The following is an 18,966-nucleotide window of genomic DNA, read 5'->3' as shown; positions in this document are numbered from 1 at the left end:
AATGAAAAGTGACGAGAACAGGCGGGATAACATTTTCCGCTGATCTAACTCGAGTACGTAAGCGCTCAGTTGACTTGATGTCACTAGCAAGCACACGGATCTCCATCTTAGCATTGAATAGCTCTAGAACGCTATTGGGCAGCGTTTCTCCACCTATCTGAGACAGTCCATGGATTAGAAGAACGTTCGATCTTCTTTCCTGTTCCAAATCGTCGTTGCGGTATTCTAGAATTTCGATGCGATTTTCTAGCGCCGTTATTTGAGCTTGAAACCCCTTGAGCATCTTTTCAATATTTGCAAATTTTGAACTGTAATCGAGACTTATTGCATCATAGATCTCGGTAACAATAGTGTTAATTGCTTGTTCACTGATCACGCCTTTGTCACCTGAACATTTCTCAATCACCTGTTTGTGAATATCCTGACGAAGATTTTCTTTCAATTTGGCAATTTCACTCTGCGCGTTTACTAGGGTAGACGAGAGTGAAGATACACTGTTTGTCGAAGCAGCACCAGCAATTCTCATTATTTCTTGATACACATCCGGAAATGTGGCTAGTTCAGTAAAAGCACCTTGAACTCCTTTCGACCTTTTCTTTGAAGCTTCGGGGAAATTTTCTTCGAACGGCAAAATGAATCCCTCGCTCAGTGATGCTTTTTCGTGTGATCCGTAGCAAAATACTTGATAAGATTTTCCCTTCTTCGATGCAGTTATACCAACTATTCGAACAGGCCACAAAGGGTAGCCGTAGAATTTGCCAAACGCAACGTCATTAACACTGTAAGACATCGCAAACTTGATAATGTCTAATTTCCTGAGCTTCCAACAAAATGGGAAGTGCGGGACCCGGTACACCTGTCCCCAGCAGTTTAAGTACAAAAGTACGGCCGGTACCACTACGGCTCTTCTGTACCGTTCCCGCTCTCTTCTGCAGTTGGAGAGCTCGACAAATTAATTTTTTTTTTCCGCCAAAATAGGTTTGATGTGGCAACACTGCTGGTTGATTAGTTGGTGTTTCCTGATTTTGATAAATTCTAAATGTCCAAACTTTTAATTAACAGGTATTTGTTAAGGAAAAAATAATTTCAAATTACTTGTAAAGAATAAGAGTCCGTAAATTTCCACTTGATTAAGCACAATTTATTTTATTTTCCTGTTCAGCCACTAAATTCAGTGCTAAAATCAATGCTTAATTTTGAATTTCACTAAATTGTCGATAAATATCGGATAGTCTTAATTAAATTCGCACTGCTTTATCCCGACCTATATTATATAGATCACTGATCATGAAAATATCTATAAGAAAATCCACAGTTCCCAAGGGAATTTTCACTCAGTAGCAAAATAATCCGCTTATTCAAATTATAATCCTTTTGTCACTGAATTAATTTATCAAAATATTAGCTGTAGGTTAGGTAGAGACTATAATCCTTTTGCAATAAGTTATATCCAAAAAAGGTCCTCACACCATGAACTCTGAATCAAGACTGGAATTGTCAAGACTGCATTGACAGTTTATGCATTCAACCCTACTACACTAGTTTACAATCTGCTAACCTCCCAACATTCGTTTTTTAGTGTAGGTGTAATGAAATAATGCTCACCTACAGTTACTTCCAGAAACTGTTCACCTTCTCTCCCCACAAAAGGCAAACATGAGGACTTTCCAAAAAGCTGTTCAAATCCACTGTTAGCACCAAGGTCTGACTATATTTTTTCAGCCAGCAAGTAGTGAACAATTGGAACCGACTGAGCCAAGCAACAGTCTCTGCAACCTTGCCTAAGGAATTCAAAGAGAGGCTTGACAAGGAATGAGAGGACAATCCATAAAGATTCCAGTGAGGAAACCCTCCCAGCCCTCACTACCATAATATTCTTGGAAGACAATAGAGAGTCTGCTTGGAGGATGATGCAGTTGGTCATACCCAATCATCTTTCACACTTAATCCAAAGTTGCTGCTCTGTGGTGGTGCTAACTCTAAATTGCTGGAGAATGGTTCTTGATACATACCTACCTTGTGATCACTGTTAGCAAGTGGGCTTAAATTGCATTCCAGCACTCTCTAGTCCTGATGGTTTGTTGCTTAATCTTAACAGAGCAACCAGATCTATTACTATCATCAACTATGGAGCATCACAGTTCTAGTAACTAATTCACTCCAAAGAGGAAATTAAGGTGATAAAATGAAATAAAAACATTAAAATTATGTCCAATTCACCACAGTCTGTATAAGCTGGAATTATAGGCAAAGACTAATTATTAGCTGGCTTTTTCTTTGCTCCCCAAGTTCTTTGGGCAAGGAAGTCTCAAAACCATGTTCTATGCTGTGGTATCAGCCATATGTGGAATATCTAGAAGCATGAATTTCTGTCCACTTTTTCTTTTGAAGGAAACACTAAATAACCTTGATTGACACCTCTCATAGCAAGGTAAAAAATCTTGGCACTACATTTGCCAATCACAAACATCACAAGAATAAAATTATTTGTATGCACTAAATCAGGATCAGTGTCTTCCATGTCCAGACAATGATGCAACTCATTACTCAAAATATTGTTGAGATCAAGAAGCATGTTACTACTTTTTTTCTATAACTTCTAATATACTTCTTTTTTACTGTCCTCTTTACTTTTAATTTTTTTTGTCTCTTTCCTCTTTTAGGCATTGCAATAATTATTTAGATGCAGACTGAGGTGGTGGACTTGTTGCTCAGAAACAGTAAATGTAGACATACATTGCAAAGATGAAACATGTTCAAGAGTAATTATAGCTCCTTCTTTGGTCTCAAGGGTCATAGACAAAGCCTAGGGACTTGGATTCCCAGTTACCATGACTACTGGTTTGCCTTTAACTACAGTGGATAAAAGTGCCTGACCCAAGAAAATATCTCTATTGGAAGGGGAAATTTCTGTTGTATGAAAAATGGACACACTGTTTGCTGGGCTACTTAATTAAAAAAATTGCTGCCAAATGAGCACTGCTACTTCATTACCATAAATTATCTTAAATCACACCTAGTATCAATAGGATGAATCCTGTATTCACCAGGTTCAGTGATGATAGTTAGTCCTCTGTGGTGTTGCAAATGGTGCATCATGGTTTGTTAAGCCCCTCCCTGTCTGCTGATGGCTTGCATGCATTCCATGCTGGTAGAGGTCTCAGTTTTTTCACTGAGGGAATTTCATAAGCTGACAGTTTTATATGAAAAGAACTTGTTTCCTAGTCTGGTATTTGCTTATTTCCAAAAAAGCTTATGAGGGTGACTATGGGTTCTCATTGATTTGTCCAGTTGAAAAAGACTAGGAATAGCATCCTCAGCATTTAGAAGCCTGTATGTTGTTATCACATTGCCTCACTTGCATCAATATGGCCAAGATGGTAATCTGAGTGTACAGAGATAGGATGGTTAAGGGACTTCACAGAAGTCTTTAATGCATTCAATGGATTTATTTCGCCTCTTCTCGATTGATTCCATAACTGCTCAGTCAGCCTTGTTGATTGGGCATGCAACACACATTCAAAATTAATAGTTGGAGATCTGCTGGTGAATATTCTTTTGATTAAGCCAAGTGTCTGATCAGCCTTTGTAATAGTTGCCTGTTCATGAGTATGAAAATTCAACTCTTCATCTACCAGGATACCAAGATCTTTCTCCATGGGGCTGCTAGAAATAGGTTTGTGGGATCCGTCAGTACAATTTATATGGAAAACAATAAGCAGTTAATGGTTTTGTTATCAAGTGCCTTCCACAGTCATGCCAATCAGCAGCAATTCTTGTCATAATAAAATACAAGGTACTAAACATATAAAAATCACAGTCATTGCCATACAAATTTGAATATTGATTCAAAATTATACAGAGTCAAACTAAAATCCAAGACATTGAATAATATCCAACTATCTGTTAAAAAAAAATTCCAAGTTCAACTTAGAGAAAAAAAACTTTAAAAAACAAACTGAATAAAAAGTATATTGAACTAAAGCAAATAAATATGTACAATTATTGATGAGTTATATTAATTGTCTGTCTTTTGTTGAATGTACATCACTGTCCATGACCAATTTGCTAATTGCAATATCTTCAATTAAAACTACATTGCACTGCCTAGACAGAGCAATCTTAGATTCTTTAGTAAAGAAAAATGTGCTTCTCTAAACACTCCTGGCCCAGAGTAATTTAAAACTATGTTTACTAGTGTCAATGGTATGTAATTAAAGTTAGAATTAATGATAATGGCATCTTGACAAAGCAGCAACAATTCTTCTCTTTTTTTACCTTAAATTATTTACAATCTCATAATCATGACAGGGGATGTCAGCTTTATCTAGCAGTTAAAGCAAAAATTTGAAATTGCAAAAAAAAGTTCTGTTCATTTTTCTGTAACACAGCTTCTGAAAGTTTTGACCAACTTTCTGCAAATCACATATAAGGGTTTGAAATTTTGATTTTTCATCTCTATGGTCTAAAAGCCTTTTGGCGCAAAGTTCTTACTTGTTTAAGAATTTAAAACATATAAAATTGAAAATTGTTTTTAATTCCGGATTCCTAATTTTTACCTGATAGATATCAGTATTGAGTGGTGTGTAACGTTTTATTTTAATTGCTTTCTATAAATAACCTTGTTTACTGAGAAATAGTTTAGGTCTTATTCTGCTTTGTTTATCAATGAATAATTTACTTTTGTCTGTCAGTAATTGTATTTCTGAAGTACTAGCTTATGATGTGAAAATGCATTTTGTTTTTGCAGGTGATTTAGATACTATGTTAGTACAAAAACTCTTGCAAGCTTTTTGTTTTAAATTTAATTTAAAAAAAAAATGAACTAAAGATTTGTAAAAGTACAAATGGAAGCAGATAAGCTACTATTGTCTATCTCAGCGCTTTTATATAAATACTTAATCTACAGCATACGTGGAACGCCATCGTGAAGTGTCTCAAAAAAAGTCTTGGTACTTGTTAATTAAACGAAACACATCCATCTCGCCCTTGAAATGCTGAGAATATTCAATTGTTTTTTAAAATTAGTTTGCAAAATGCATAACTACTCTATCCAGGTTAAATAACCTTGCTTAAAATCATGCTTGCCAGTAATAAAGACAAATTCTTTGGATTAAGATGACCACTGTTCAGTGATGATGGCAGTAATCCATGAAACAGACCATAAGTAATCAATTCCAAATGGCATATATATTTACCTTTATGTCAGAGTATGTCCACTAAAATCCTCTCTTGATCTCAGAAACTTCATCTTGTTATTACTACTTCTAGACTGATTGTTGTTGGAGTCAAAACCCCCTACGCCTACCCCTGGTTATTTTGAGCATTACAGTTTTCCAGGGTCAAACTTACCTCTCTTTGACCTCATGTAACACGACTGTTTGAACAAGGAAAATACTCTGAGCAGTTGCTAGAGAAGGAGAATATAAAGGTGGTGTTTTTGGATTGAGGGTGTTTGGATACATTCAAACGTTTTGTGTAAACTTATCTTTATGCCAGATAAGAAGCCGTTGTTTTGCAAATTTACTATGAACAATAATTTTATTCATGCTTAAAAGTTTATTCATGCTTAAAGTGACAATACTAGTTCAATTGTCTATGCGTCTGAAGCTCGAACTTAAAAAGGTTTTAGTTGGCTTGATAGGTATAATGAGCAAGCGCAAAATTACACGTAAGAGTATATTAAATCCTAACCTTATCTTGATAAGATACCCAGTTTTGCTTTTATTTTTATTCCTTCAAAATTTGAAGTTACATATGCTTTCTCACAATGCAGTTGGATGGCCTTGTTTGCAAATAAAGTTATCAGTCCCCCATAATCTCCTCCAGTCTGGCACTTCTAACGACATACCGTATAATTGCCATAGAAATGGCTTGCTTTGACAAATTTGACACCCAATCTTCTTCTCTTTCCCCGGCAGTCTTATATCCCGTAGTTAAATTCATTTTGGTCCCTTCTAATCAGGTTGTAGGATAGTCCATAGTAATCATGTTTTTGCAGTTAATTCGTCGTTTTAATTGGAAATCCTACAATCGGGCCATCAATTTTAGAATTAATTCCATCAAATAGCCTGGGGTAGCAAACTATAAATAGTGTTAGGTGTTAACAGTAATCAAAACTCTAAAAAATGGAATTTTAGAAGCAATGTATGCCCAAAAGGAATCTCTTTCTACTCCTCCCCCTCCCTTATATACAGGAGAATTTGTAGCTCGTTTCAATTTTTAATGTCGCTCTTAACTATGTTTTTGCTAAGAAAAAGTCGAACACTTTTTCTTGTATAATGTGTGTTCATTTTTTGTCACAGATCAATTGCTTATCTTCTGTATCTATTTTATATATTATCTAAATATCTATATCATTTACCTTGTGACAGCGGAATGGTTGGAGCCACGCCTGGGAATAGCTGGCACTGAGGTTCAATAAAGCATCATAAGTTCTTATGTCATCAATTCATAGAAACGAACTGTAAGTAAGGAGTGGATCAGCCCCAGCACAGCGTGCACATACATTATACACGTATCAAAGGAGCCATTCTCTGGGAAAATCCACTAGACTTCTTTTCTAAACCCTAGAAATCTGAAAAGGGTAGACAGAATAGCTTGGTAATACTTTTTCAGGGTGTAATTTTGACACTGGATTCATTTGTGAAAGTTTTGGTCACCTAACTTGACTAATTTTTAAGATACCAAGAAGCCTCTAAATTACAGTTTCACAGCAGCAGGAGTTAGGTGTCATTTTAGGGTCCATTTCAGGGCTCTAAATTGGACTCTCAAATGAAAAGATCTTTATAAAAAAAAAAACGCAAAAAACAAGGCATTTGTTCTTAATCAAGGCGGGAATATGTCCCGCTGTCCTTAACCCCACAATCTAATTCTTTACTCATATAGAGTGGCTGCTTTTTGGAAAGTTATTAATCTGTTATCTAAGGATATTTCAAATAAGATGTGGTATTAATAACTCAATAAAATAAAGGGGAAAGGAAATCTCTTGATGCATTTCCTTGAGGATTTAAAGATAGATTGTAATGATGTATTTCTGGTGTTTTAGATTAGTTAGGATTTTAATGAAGAAGTGCCATAGAAAATTATTATTATTCCATTCCAAAAAAAGTCTTAGTTAATGACCTTGAAGCTTATTGTATAATCGTTTTAGAGACAAAGTCATGACCAATTATGTGGCCAGTTCAAGGCCATCTGACCTGGATATTATATGGGATTAGTTAGGATTTTAATGAAGAAGTGCCATAGAAAATTATTATTATTCCATTCCAAAAAAAGTCTTAGTTAATGACCTTGAAGCTTATTGTATAATCGTTTTAGAGACAAAGTCATGACCAATTATGTGGCCAGTTCAAGGCCATCTGACCTGGATATTATTTGGGAAGATCTCCACTGTGGGATACAGCAAGTTTATAACAGACAGACAATGTCTAAAAATAGATATATGGAATTGTATACGTAAGTGGTTTTTATTTCTGAATGTGTATTTGCTCATGGAAGTTTTTCTATTTTAGTTTTAGATACAGAATGTGAAGGAGCATGGGTTTATGTCCATTATTATATTCGCAAACCTTTTTTATTATTGCCATTGAAAAATGGCTATATATATATATATATATATATATATATATATATATATATATATATATATATATATATATATATATGTATATATAAATGTAAATATATATAAATTTGTATATATATATATAGTTGTTGGGGGCGCTTCGCGCCATATATATGGCGCGATATATATGTTTTTAACTACGTAAAACTTGCGAATATACAACATTCTTTGCTGTCCCATTGTCTGTGCATATAAATAGATTGTCAGGTTTACCGACTCTTGAACATGCAACATATAATTGTCCATGGGAAAAACAATCCGTATTCAGATCTATACCTCATGATTCTAATGATTGCCCTTGAGCTTTGTTGATGGTGATTGCTAATCGAACATTCCCTATGTTGCCGTCGTCATTTATATATCCCCTGTGCTCCCTGGCGTCCCTGTTGTAGTTGTGTCCCTGTGTCCCGGCCGTCATTTATATTCCCTTTGTCCCGGTCGTCATTTGTGTCCTGGTGTCCCAGTCTGTAATTTCTCTTTGAGTGTCCGGTCGTCATTTATATTCCCTGTGTCCCGGTCGTCATTTGTGTCCCGGTCTGTATATACATTCGTTTTTGAATTGGTCTTTTTTTTAGTTTTTAGTTTTTTACCTTTTTTTTTTTAGTTTTTTTTTAGTTATACCTCATGATTCTTATGATTGCCCTTGAGCTTTGTTGATGGTGATTGCTATCGTTTTTGAATTAGTATATGATGAAATAAATTTTTGTATTTTTCCCCTTTTTTTCTTTTTAGTTTTTTTTTGTTTTTACCTTTTTTTTTAGTTTTTTTTTAGTTTTTTTTCTTTTTAGTTTTTTTTTGTAGTTTTTACCTTTTTAGTTATTTTTATTTTTATTTTTTTTAGTTTTGTTTTTCTCTTTTATTTTTCAGTTTTTTTCCTTTTTTTATTTTTTCCTCGGCACGCTTTCTTTTCTTACTTTCTCTATCAGCCGCAAGTTTTTTGTTATAGATTCTTTGAGCAGCTTCCTCGGCTGTTGCCATTGTAGGCTCTTCAGTCATTTGACAATTAAACATTTTTCCGTCCACGATCTTCTTACAATTAAAAATTTGTCTTTTGAGCAGCTTTCTCGGCTGTTGCCATTGTAGGCTCTTCAGTCATTTTACAATTAAATATTTTTCCGTCCACGATCTTCTTACAATTAAAAATTTGTCTTCGAACGATTTTATTAGACATGACGTCACTCGACACACAGACACACAGACAACTTATATATATATATATATACTAGCTGTTGGGGTGGCGCTTCGCGCCACCCCAACACCTAGTTGGTGGGGCGCTTCGCACCCCCCCCCCAAGCCCCCCCGCGTGCGTAAGTCGTTACGCGCCATATTAGTTACGCGCCATTGTAGCTGTGTCCCTGTGTCCCACCTGTGAATAGAGATATAAATATATATTTTTAACTACGTAAAACATGCGAATATACAACATTCTTCGCGGTCCCATTGTCTGTGCATATAAATAGCATTTATATTCCCTGTGTCCCGGTCGTCATTTGTGTCCTGGTGTCCCAGTTTGTATTTTCTCTTTGAGTGTCCCGGTCGTCATTTATATTCCCTGTGTCCCAGTGTCCCGGTCGTCATTTGTGTCCCGGTGTCCCGGTCTGTAATTTCTATTCAAACAATCCCTGTGTCTCAGTCGTCAATTATATATCCCGCCTGTGCCCCCGGCGTCCCCGTTGTAGTTGTGTCCCTGCGTCCCGGTCGTCATTTATATTCCCGGTCGTGATTTGTGTCCGGGTGTCCCAGTCTGTAATTTTTCTTTGAGGTTCCCAGTCGTCATTTATATTCCCTCTGTGTCGGTCGTCATTTGAGTCCCGGTCTGTAATTTATCTTTGAGTGTTTTTTCTTTTTAGTTTTTTTTTTAGTTTTTTACATTTTTTCAGTTTTTTTTCTTCTTTATTTTTCAGCGTCAATATGAAGTACATGTCGCCGAACCTTTGTTTTTTAACTTAAATCTGGTAGGCATTGATGACCTTATCCAAGTCGAAATCCCAAACCCAATCATCATCGCTATCATTTTCAGTTTTGATATGTTTTGACTCTCGTTTTCCAGGTGGATTTTCATCTAACTGCGCGGTTTTGCGTTCTTTAGCCGTAAGCCTGTTTTCTTGCTGTTCTTGTGATTCCTCGGCACGCTTTCTTTTCTTACTTTCTCTATCAGCAGCAAGTTTTTTGGCATAGACTCTTTGAGCAGCTTCCTCGGCTGTTGCCATTGTAGGTTCTTCAGTCATTTTACAATTAAACATTTTTCCGTGAACGCATGTCTTAAATACCATTAATTACGTCACCGTCGTAGCAAAAATGACGACAACTAATTTCATGACGTCAGTCAACACAGAAACATGACGTCACCTGATCCACAGACAGACACACAGACAGACAACTTATTTTTATATATATATATATAGATAGATATATATATATATATATATATATATATATATATATTGTTTTTACATTGTATGTTTTATCTCTTATACTATTTAGAAGTGTCCTAATTTAGTATAAGGATTTTTGAGATTCTATGTTTAGACCAGATGGTCTCTCCAAGAATTTGGAATAAGATGAAGTAAGAGTAGAAAAAAGAAATGTATTTAGAAAATAATATTATTGAAAACAGTGGCATAAATTTACGGAAGCGGAGGGATATATTTTTTCTGAATCTGGGGGGGGGGGGGGCTCAATAACTTCGTTATCTTTCAATTTTTATATTAAAAATACTAAAATAAGCCATTTTTCAATGGCAATACTAAAAAAGGTTTACGAATATAATAATGGACATAAACAATGAAAACACTAAAATACAATAAACTGCTTCGGAAATCTTGGGAGGGGGGTCAAGTGCGATCAAACTACTGCAAGGATTATCCTATTTTGCAGGTAAATTTAAATTGAAGCATTTTTTATTGAACTTGGTCGCAATTTGCAACACTGAATACTTTTTGTTTCTGTCCAAATTAAGTCTCTTTGGAGAATCTTTAACGAATGGTTTGAGATGTTCATTGCTGAAAACAAAAGATAGAAAAAAGAATCCATCACCATACTTCTAGAAATTAACTATAGAAAAAACAGATTAAAGTATAGAGCAATATTAACATTGAACAGACATTAAAACATTTTGCATGTGAAATGCTACATAATTGTCTGCTCTCATAACTTTCCTTTTTTGACATATTTGCAATTGAGTTTAACCCCATGGTTTAGGTAATATGAAGAGAGGGGTGTTTCTGGACTTATGATTTGGAGGGGTGAGAGGGGTGTTTCCCAAAAGCAATCCCTACTTTAACACATTGTCACTTATTTTGTATTAATCCTTGAATAATTCATCCAGTCATTGGGTCTTAAGAATCCCCCCCTCCTTTCCTTCCTGAAAAATGAGAACATCTGCTCCTGCATGCATACCTGTCAAAGACATTTTTACATTCAAAGTATACTAGCTAAGAGCTTTCCAGTGACATATTATTTGTCTGAATCCAACTGTAAAATATTCGCATTTAAACAAGGACAGTCTTGTTGACGTAAGTGGGGGAATTTTGTGTACAACCATACGTTTATATCCTTATGTCTGTAAAACTGGTGAAACTAGTTTCAAAATTGGGCTGAGGAGAAATTTCTACTACCGCACCCAATCGGTAAGGTCTAGCGCAAAAGATTTTTGAGCTCTAACGTAAAACTGGATTAAAAAGAATCGGATCAGAAAAAGCTTGTAAATAAGTATAATTGGCATTTTGAGAGTATCTAAGTACTATATTTATTTTGTTTGGGTTTCTTATCTATTACTGAAACTTAATGGCAATTTTCATTAAAGCTAATTTTTAGTAAGGATGATACAAATTATTTTTTCAAAAAGAAATAATGTCATTTTGGTTTTACGTGATACAAGAATTCAGAAACCAAAAGAACAAACAACCAAGAATAAGAAATATGAGGAAAAAATCCATAAGGCTGCTAACATTCATGAAAATAATAAACATACAGTGTTTTGTTAGTTTCTGAAACTGGGTATCATAACCTTGGTTGATTTTAAATTGAATAGTCTCCTTTGTTAATGTCCCCATTTAGGCTATTATTCCTTTTGAAAATGGATTTTTTTTTGCACTTGTGTGTAGACCTCCAGGGCTGGGGGTGAATTCGTACTTATATTTACGGTGTTGTAGGATGACTAATTTATTAGTGGTATAAAAGCACAAAAAAAGTTAGGGGAATGAAATCTTTAGACGGTATTATTGGAACCTTTTTCAGTTGCTTGGTATATTTACTAAATTGGACTATTTTTGTACCTTTAATCCTTATTGCTAGAGAATGTATCAAACTTTGGACAGAAAGAGAAGGACTTATAGTCAGACAATAAGCTATTCTTCGCTTTGACTTCTTGAACTATTTTTTTGCTCCTGGATCCAAAATTTCTAGTTACATTTTAGGATTAATTTTGAGGATTGATTCCCTTATTTAATGATTTTCCAAGTCGCGAAGATAAGACAATATGTAAGTATAAATACATAAATAGAAAAAAAAACTGTAAGAGTTTTACAGTCAATTTACTCAAATGATAGTCTGTTCTATTATTATGATTATCTTAAAAGAGGACTTTTCCATGAAAGTTAAGGGTAATTTTAAAACCTAAAAGGAGCAGAAATAAATTAGTATAGTAATTCAAATTTAAAATACACATAAAATATCACAAGGAAAACAGGAGTTGCCTCTTTCCTCAAGCCTTCCAGAGGTTACAGTGTCATTTGCGATTAACGGAAATGATATATATTTTTCCGTGGTTGTTTTTGTCTTACTCAACTAAAATATTGGACTTAAAGTTTGGCCCTCAATTTCTATGTCCTTAAGTCAGGACTTACATGTCTTCAAGTCAGGACTTCAACTCAAGTCAGGCTCGTTTTTGCCCCGAGTTAAGACTTGCCTAGTCCTTGCATCCAGCCTGTTTGCAACCATGAATTTCCACTTTTGTACTGTGTTAGACCTTGGCTTGCTGTTGCACCGAGCAACCGAAATCCTGCAGACCACATAACCTGGCTGAAAGAAATGAATATTTATGGCAACGAAATACCTTGTTTTGTATTCCCCCCTTCCTTTCATGGTAAAAAAAATGCTTGGATTTAATCCTTCATGCGACGGTCGGAATATCTACAATTTTTTCATTTTGCTTCACTGTCACAGAGAACAAGATTTTGTGTCTGTTATTATCTATTATTATATTATCCATAATTCCTTTATTATTATAAACTATTTTGTTATCTATTTTTGTCAATTGTTTCGGTAACATCAGGATTTTCATGTCTTTTATGGTAAGACCCTGGGGTATTTTCATTTATTGATGCTGTTAACTGTTAATCGTAATGCACGTTAAGATGAATATATTTTTCAGTCACGTGTATAATTATTGCACATCAGTTAATAATCACGCCCCGAAAAGCAGCCAATCAGTCACAGGGAAAGGGAAGAAAGGAAAAGATGCTCATGCAGGAGGAGGGGCTGGAGCACAATTTGTTGGATTTGAACTGTATCGCCGACTCAAGCAATTCCTTGAAAAATATTTGAATGCGTTGTCACAGGTAAATGGATGCTTGTTTTTTGAAAGCACAGTAAGGATATAGCGTTAATAATAATATCATCTGTTAAGACTTTTAAGCCATAAACAAAAATTGGATCGTACAGAAAAAGTCCACTTTTATTTGTCCATTGACATCGTCAATGTACAAATAAAAGTCTGAATACTCCTTAAAATATATTTTAATTCTTATTAAATGCTTAATTCTGACTTGAAGGAATATATCTCATTTACTGGGCTCAGAAGATGCTGCCAAAATTGCAAAAAAGGAAACAAGCAATGTTTGAAGTATATTATATACGGGTGTATGTGTAATATATGTAATATATAATATATGTGTTTGTATGTGCATAAGACTTATGGATATTTTGGTGGGTGATACCCTCCATGAGATTTGCCTTAAGAAACCCCTCTCCCTCCGTAGAAAGAGTAACCTCAAAATGGACTTTTTGCACTTTAAGAAAGTTTATCAAATTTGCAACATTTTTTTATTATTATTAACAGTATCTCAGAGGAAGGAATTTTCTCCTTAACTGTCCCCATCTTTTCTAAGGGCTAGACTAACCTACATTTTCTCGGCTCCTTGAGGGAGGGATGTTGGTTCTTTATGTCTACTAACTTACTATTCATAGAAAGAAGTTCTGTGCAGTAGTTTTTACGTTACTCTTCAACTAAAATATATCTTCGCAATTTGTTGATGTCATACCTTTCAAGATAGAATAATGTGTCTAATTTGTTTTAAGGTTGAAATCATGGGAAGCGTTATATCATCAGCTGGTAAAAGGTTTTTCTTATGAGTTTGGTTTCTAGGAAGTGTTCTTTACTACTGATCATAGTAGGGAACTAATGATAGATTGCAGTTCATAGGAATTTAAAGGTCTTGGTCTACTTAGCCTTTTGATTGTTTTTTGAATATCAGGTATAGGAAGTCAGTTGCTTTTCACCCCGTTTCACAAGGTGGATTTTTGTAGTATTTATTTTGATCAATCACTCGTCCATCCACTCCGGGATGCGGGAATTCTCCCTCTGCGGTTTTTGTTTTTTTGACGTCACCTCACGATATGGCTTGGCATCATCGGCATGAAGGATTTCGTCGACACGGTTGTTTATATACAAATTGTTTTAGTGGGGTGGCGTTTTTTGCCCCTTGTTCTATTAACTTGTGTGAGTTAGTTTGAGGCGTTAATTCTAGGATAAAGAAGTTTTTTAGAGGAAAGCAAAGATTTAAGCAATCTCAGCCAAAGAGAAACAGAGTTTTGTCGTAGAATACTCTCACTCGTGCCTTTTTTGTTCTTTAACTGGCACTAAACTGAATGGAAAAGAAATATCCAGGCTTTACTTTCTTTTTATCTCCTTAGAATTCGATTCATATTGCCATTGTCTACCTGTGCATCAGGTTTTAAACAATCAAGACTATTGACTTTTTAATTTAGACCTTTTTTAATACGTTTGTTTTGTGTTTTCAGTAAAGCGTTAGTTTTCAGGATTGTACAACTATTGGAAAACATCGCGTGCCAGTTTTTTAAAGAGTTTTTCAAAAATACTTTGCATAAACTGCGAAGCAGCAATTTTTGTTCGTTCAAAGCTTTTTTTATTCATTCTAAGTTTCAACTTTGCTCTTTGCTTTCACTAAAAAACTGATTAAAAAAAAAATTAATCTCGGCTGATAAATGACTATTGCATGTCCCTCTCCTTAGCAAAATGCTCTGATTCCATTTCTTATGAGTATCTGGACCTCAAGCCTGGTTCTGGGCCTCATCCATCCTTTCCACCTTTCAATCCTCTGAACCTGATATAATGTGTAACTCGGACGTTAAAAAAAAAAAAAAAATGGCTAGTTTTAACTGTATGGCGATGCTCAACTGAAATAAGGACCATTTCCGTGCTTTACTGAATTGTTAAGATTCAGATCAGAGACTAATCGGATCGGTTTTGTTTTGTCTTCGGTCAATATCACTGGCGTTTGGTGGAACTTGTCAACAGTTGCAGCACAATATCTGAAAGTGGATCTGTTTGTAATTTCTAGAGAAAATATGGTGAAACTTTTCAAACGGTGTTGTTGATGTCGATATTTCGATTTTGATGCGGATATTTTATCGCATATATTGATGTCGAATTCTGTCCAACCTTATAGCCAATCCTATAAACCGTTTAAAGAAGATTGTAAAAGGCAAAGAGAACTACTTACCATGTCTAATTCTCTTAATCTTTCAATTTATTAAAAGTCTAATCAACTCCTAAGCATTTTCTTTCGCTTAAAGTTTGGTAATCTTGCCTTTTAGAAATCTCTCTTTATTCCAGTAGATTACCTATCGGAAAACATTTTCCGAGATAAGTTCAAAAAAGCATTTATCATACAAATTCCAAAGAAAACATCATCAACCTCACCATCCGATCTCAGGCCAATTCAGAGACCCTCATCTTTTCAAAAGTCTTTGAAGATTTGATTTTACAGTGGCTACTAGCAGAAATAGAATACAAAATCGATCCTTTGCAGTTCAGTTTCCGTCGAGGACACAGCACAGAACATTATCTGGTCAGATTACTTCATGATCTACTAGAACACCGGGAAAATCCTGATGCTCTTGCTGAAATAACCATTTCTGATTCCGTGAAACCTTTTGATCTGCTTGATTACGAGACTAATCAACGAAATCCGAGCCCCGCAAGTTCCCTTTCTGGTCGTCAAAAGTGTGTACAACTCGAAAACGTGGAAACAACCAACTCCCAAGACATCACGTCTGGAGTGGCCAAAGGAAGCAAGTTATGTCCCATCTTATTTGTGATAGTTATACAACATAAACAGCGGTACAAATTTGCCGATGATCTTTCGCCAAGCCTGCTGCACTTCCTGTCACAAACACCCAGTCAACTCATACCCCTGGTTGCAGAGCTTCAACATCAAGCTGATGAAGTGAAGCTCTAGCTAAGACCTGAGAAAAACTATGTAATGTGTGTCAACTTCCTGAAGAAGAATAGCATAAACAATTCTGCTCATCTCCAATCAAAGAAATCAGTAAAAATTATCGGCACCTCCTTAAGTGACGATCTCTCGTTTTTAGATCAGATCAGCCAGATCACAGTAAAAGCAGCTGGTTTTCTAAAATCCTTTGCAAATCTCAGAAGGTTTGGAATGACTGAGCAACTCCTTCTTTCGTGCTATAAAACTTGTGTCATGCCCGTAATAATGTACTGCTGTCATTTATGACACCCGTCGCTTAGAGAAACACAGAAACCAAATGGAAACAATTCAGCCTGCAATATAATTCTTGGGCCAAATTACAAAAACTATGAGCAAAGCTTGATCGAACTCAAGTTCCCAACCCTGAATGAAAGGAGGCATGAAATGCTGAAGAAGTTTGTAGCTGCCATCCTGAAGTCTTCAGCACACCAAGATATACTTTCTCCGTTTACCTCAGAAACCCACGCACAAAACAAGATTGGCAACTCTGAAAGAGAGAAAAAACTGTTATAATACCCGCCTTCACACTCGATGAAAAGATTTTTAAACTCCTTTATGGCCTATTATGTCAGGCGTTACATCAACAGTGTCCTGAAGTCGAAGTGATTGCTCATAAGTTTTGTTTTTTGGCGTTCTGTCTAATTGGGCTTTTCCTTTTCTGTGCTTGTATTCGACGATACCCATGTTATTGCAGTGCGATAAAGGGAACAAATAAAGATCATTTATAGTTTGGCTTTTGTATTTAAAAGATGTTTGTTTTATCATATGAAAAGTTCACGTTAATCTGCCATTCTCGGCACATTTTTTTTGCCATTTTCTGTACAATCTTTTCTATTTCTATGTGTTAAAAAATAATAATAATTTTTCGTAGGTTAACAAACTAGAATAAATTCAAAACCTATAAGGTATATTGGCTAAAGAAAAAAAGAAGATTTTTTATCTAGTTGAGGAAAGTTAAGCTCCAAAAGCCTTTTCCATGGAGCTCAGAACTCCATGACTTCCATTCATTGGTTGGTTAAACACCTCAACGGTATTTTCCAATATTGATTTATATCCTTGTTCTTTTTGTATAAATATGTTAATATCAATTATAATACTTTAATATTTCTACTGATGACTGATCGCTGTATATGTGATCGAAATATCTACACTTTCGTACCTGTTTTCACTGTTTAAATAAATGGAACCATCCCCATTTAAAAGTTTATTTGTTTGTCGTAGAAAGGCAGTGTGGTCTGGGAAAAGGATACCTAGTTTAAGGTATTACGTCGAAAATGCATGCGCAACGATTTTTTCCCTCCTTCTGACTGTCGTCTGATAAACTCTTTTGCTTGCTTTTCATTAAACTTGTAATGGCCCATTCACACTGAAGATCGTACTAATATTGATATTCTGTTAGCACCCATTTGAGCCAATCAAAATTTTTCGTAAAATTTGTCGGCAAATAAGAAAGTTGTTTAAATAATGGTATTGGCTCAAATTGGCAGTAATTAAGTCTCGGTAATAGTAAAATTTCTTTCTGAATGGGTCATAAGTGGTAAAGGTGAATAACGATTACCACTATTTACCATATTTACCATATTTGTTGCAGAGTGGAGTCGGTCTGCTCGATGAAGATGTTTTACAGTTCTACACAAAGAAATGGGAAGAATATCAGTTCAGTTCCAAAGTGCTAAATGGTGTCTGTGCCTACTTAAATCGGTATGTAGAAAGCATCTATGCAAATTTTACTAATACGAATCGGCTGATCCTATTCTTCACTAGATTCTAGATTAAAACCGCGATCAAAATAGCAATTAAATTTGATTAAATTTGAACTGGTAATAGTGTCCAGCCACATTATCTAGCTAATTTGCCCTGTTAGCTATGTACCCTGTCCGATTTATTTTAGTTTAGAAGGAGAAAGCCCTTTTAAAATTGCTTTTACAATATTAACAAGTCGTCTTAAAATGTGAGAAAGGCAAAAGTTCACAATGTAAAGGAACTGATTTTGTTTTACAAGAAAAAAGGATTTACTGATAAACTTGGTAACACTTATTTTTCTGTCGATTAGTCTCAATATGTAAGCATTCCATTGTGCTTCCCATTGCACTTCCGGACTGAAGGGTTACGAGACGGAGGTCAGCACTGCTGGTTTGGACCTTTAGGGTCTAGTGTCATCATACTTACTTTATTGACTTAATATGTAAGCATTCCATTGTGCTTCCCATTGCACTTCCGGACTGAAGGGTTACGAGACGGAGGTCAGCACTGCTGGTTTGGACCTTAAGGGTCTAGTGTCATCATACTTACTTTATTGACTCAATATGTAAGCATACCGTTAAGCCTAATCTAATCAGATGCTGCTAGTTTTGAAAAATTCTGGCTGGAAGGTTTAGAGAAAGAGCTCTGTCCCCTTTTTTCAGATTCCTCTTTCCCCTTTTTTTTGCCAGGATTTGTCTTAAGGAAACCCTTTTGGCATTCAACCTTCTTGTAGATTAAAGAAATCTTTTACTTTATACATTGCAATAGCGCAAAATCAGCCCAGGATCTATTGCTCAATTAAAAGTGATATTATTAGGACTGTCAACTAAAAATAGTTATTACAATCTCATTGAATAATTGGCCATGGTTGTAAACTCTAAAGAAAACCAGTGCATAGGAATTCTAATTATTTCAATTTATATATGTATGTATCCTCGTAACCCCTCCCCCCCCTGGATACGGCCTTGCATATGATGTTAGTCTTGAAAAATTCTTAAAGATTAAAGATTCGGAAAAAGCTCTGGTCATCTTGTCTTTTGACCTCTGTCACTCTTAAAATTCTTCTGTCTCCTTTTT

At 35.3% G+C, this 18,966-nt stretch overlaps 1 protein-coding gene across 1 annotated transcript in view; it reads left to right on the top strand.

Annotated features, from left to right (window-relative positions):
* Nucleotides 1-18,966, top strand: part of LOC136038162 (cullin-1-like) — a gene marked incomplete in the record, with an annotated part of 119,029 nt that overhangs the window by 27,855 nt on the left and 72,208 nt on the right. Inside the window, 3 exon segments of the mRNA XM_065721223.1 lie at nucleotides 7,321-7,458; nucleotides 13,002-13,188; nucleotides 17,738-17,847. Of these exon segments, the coding sequence (XP_065577295.1) occupies nucleotides 7,331-7,458; nucleotides 13,002-13,188; nucleotides 17,738-17,847 (425 nt within the window).

Source organism: Artemia franciscana, chromosome 17 (assembly GCF_032884065.1).
Source record: "Artemia franciscana chromosome 17, ASM3288406v1, whole genome shotgun sequence".
NCBI classification, from domain to species: Eukaryota; Metazoa; Arthropoda; class Branchiopoda; order Anostraca; family Artemiidae; genus Artemia; species Artemia franciscana.
The sequence above is the reverse complement of the archived record's forward strand: the minus strand, read 5'-3'. Positions and strand labels throughout refer to the sequence as shown.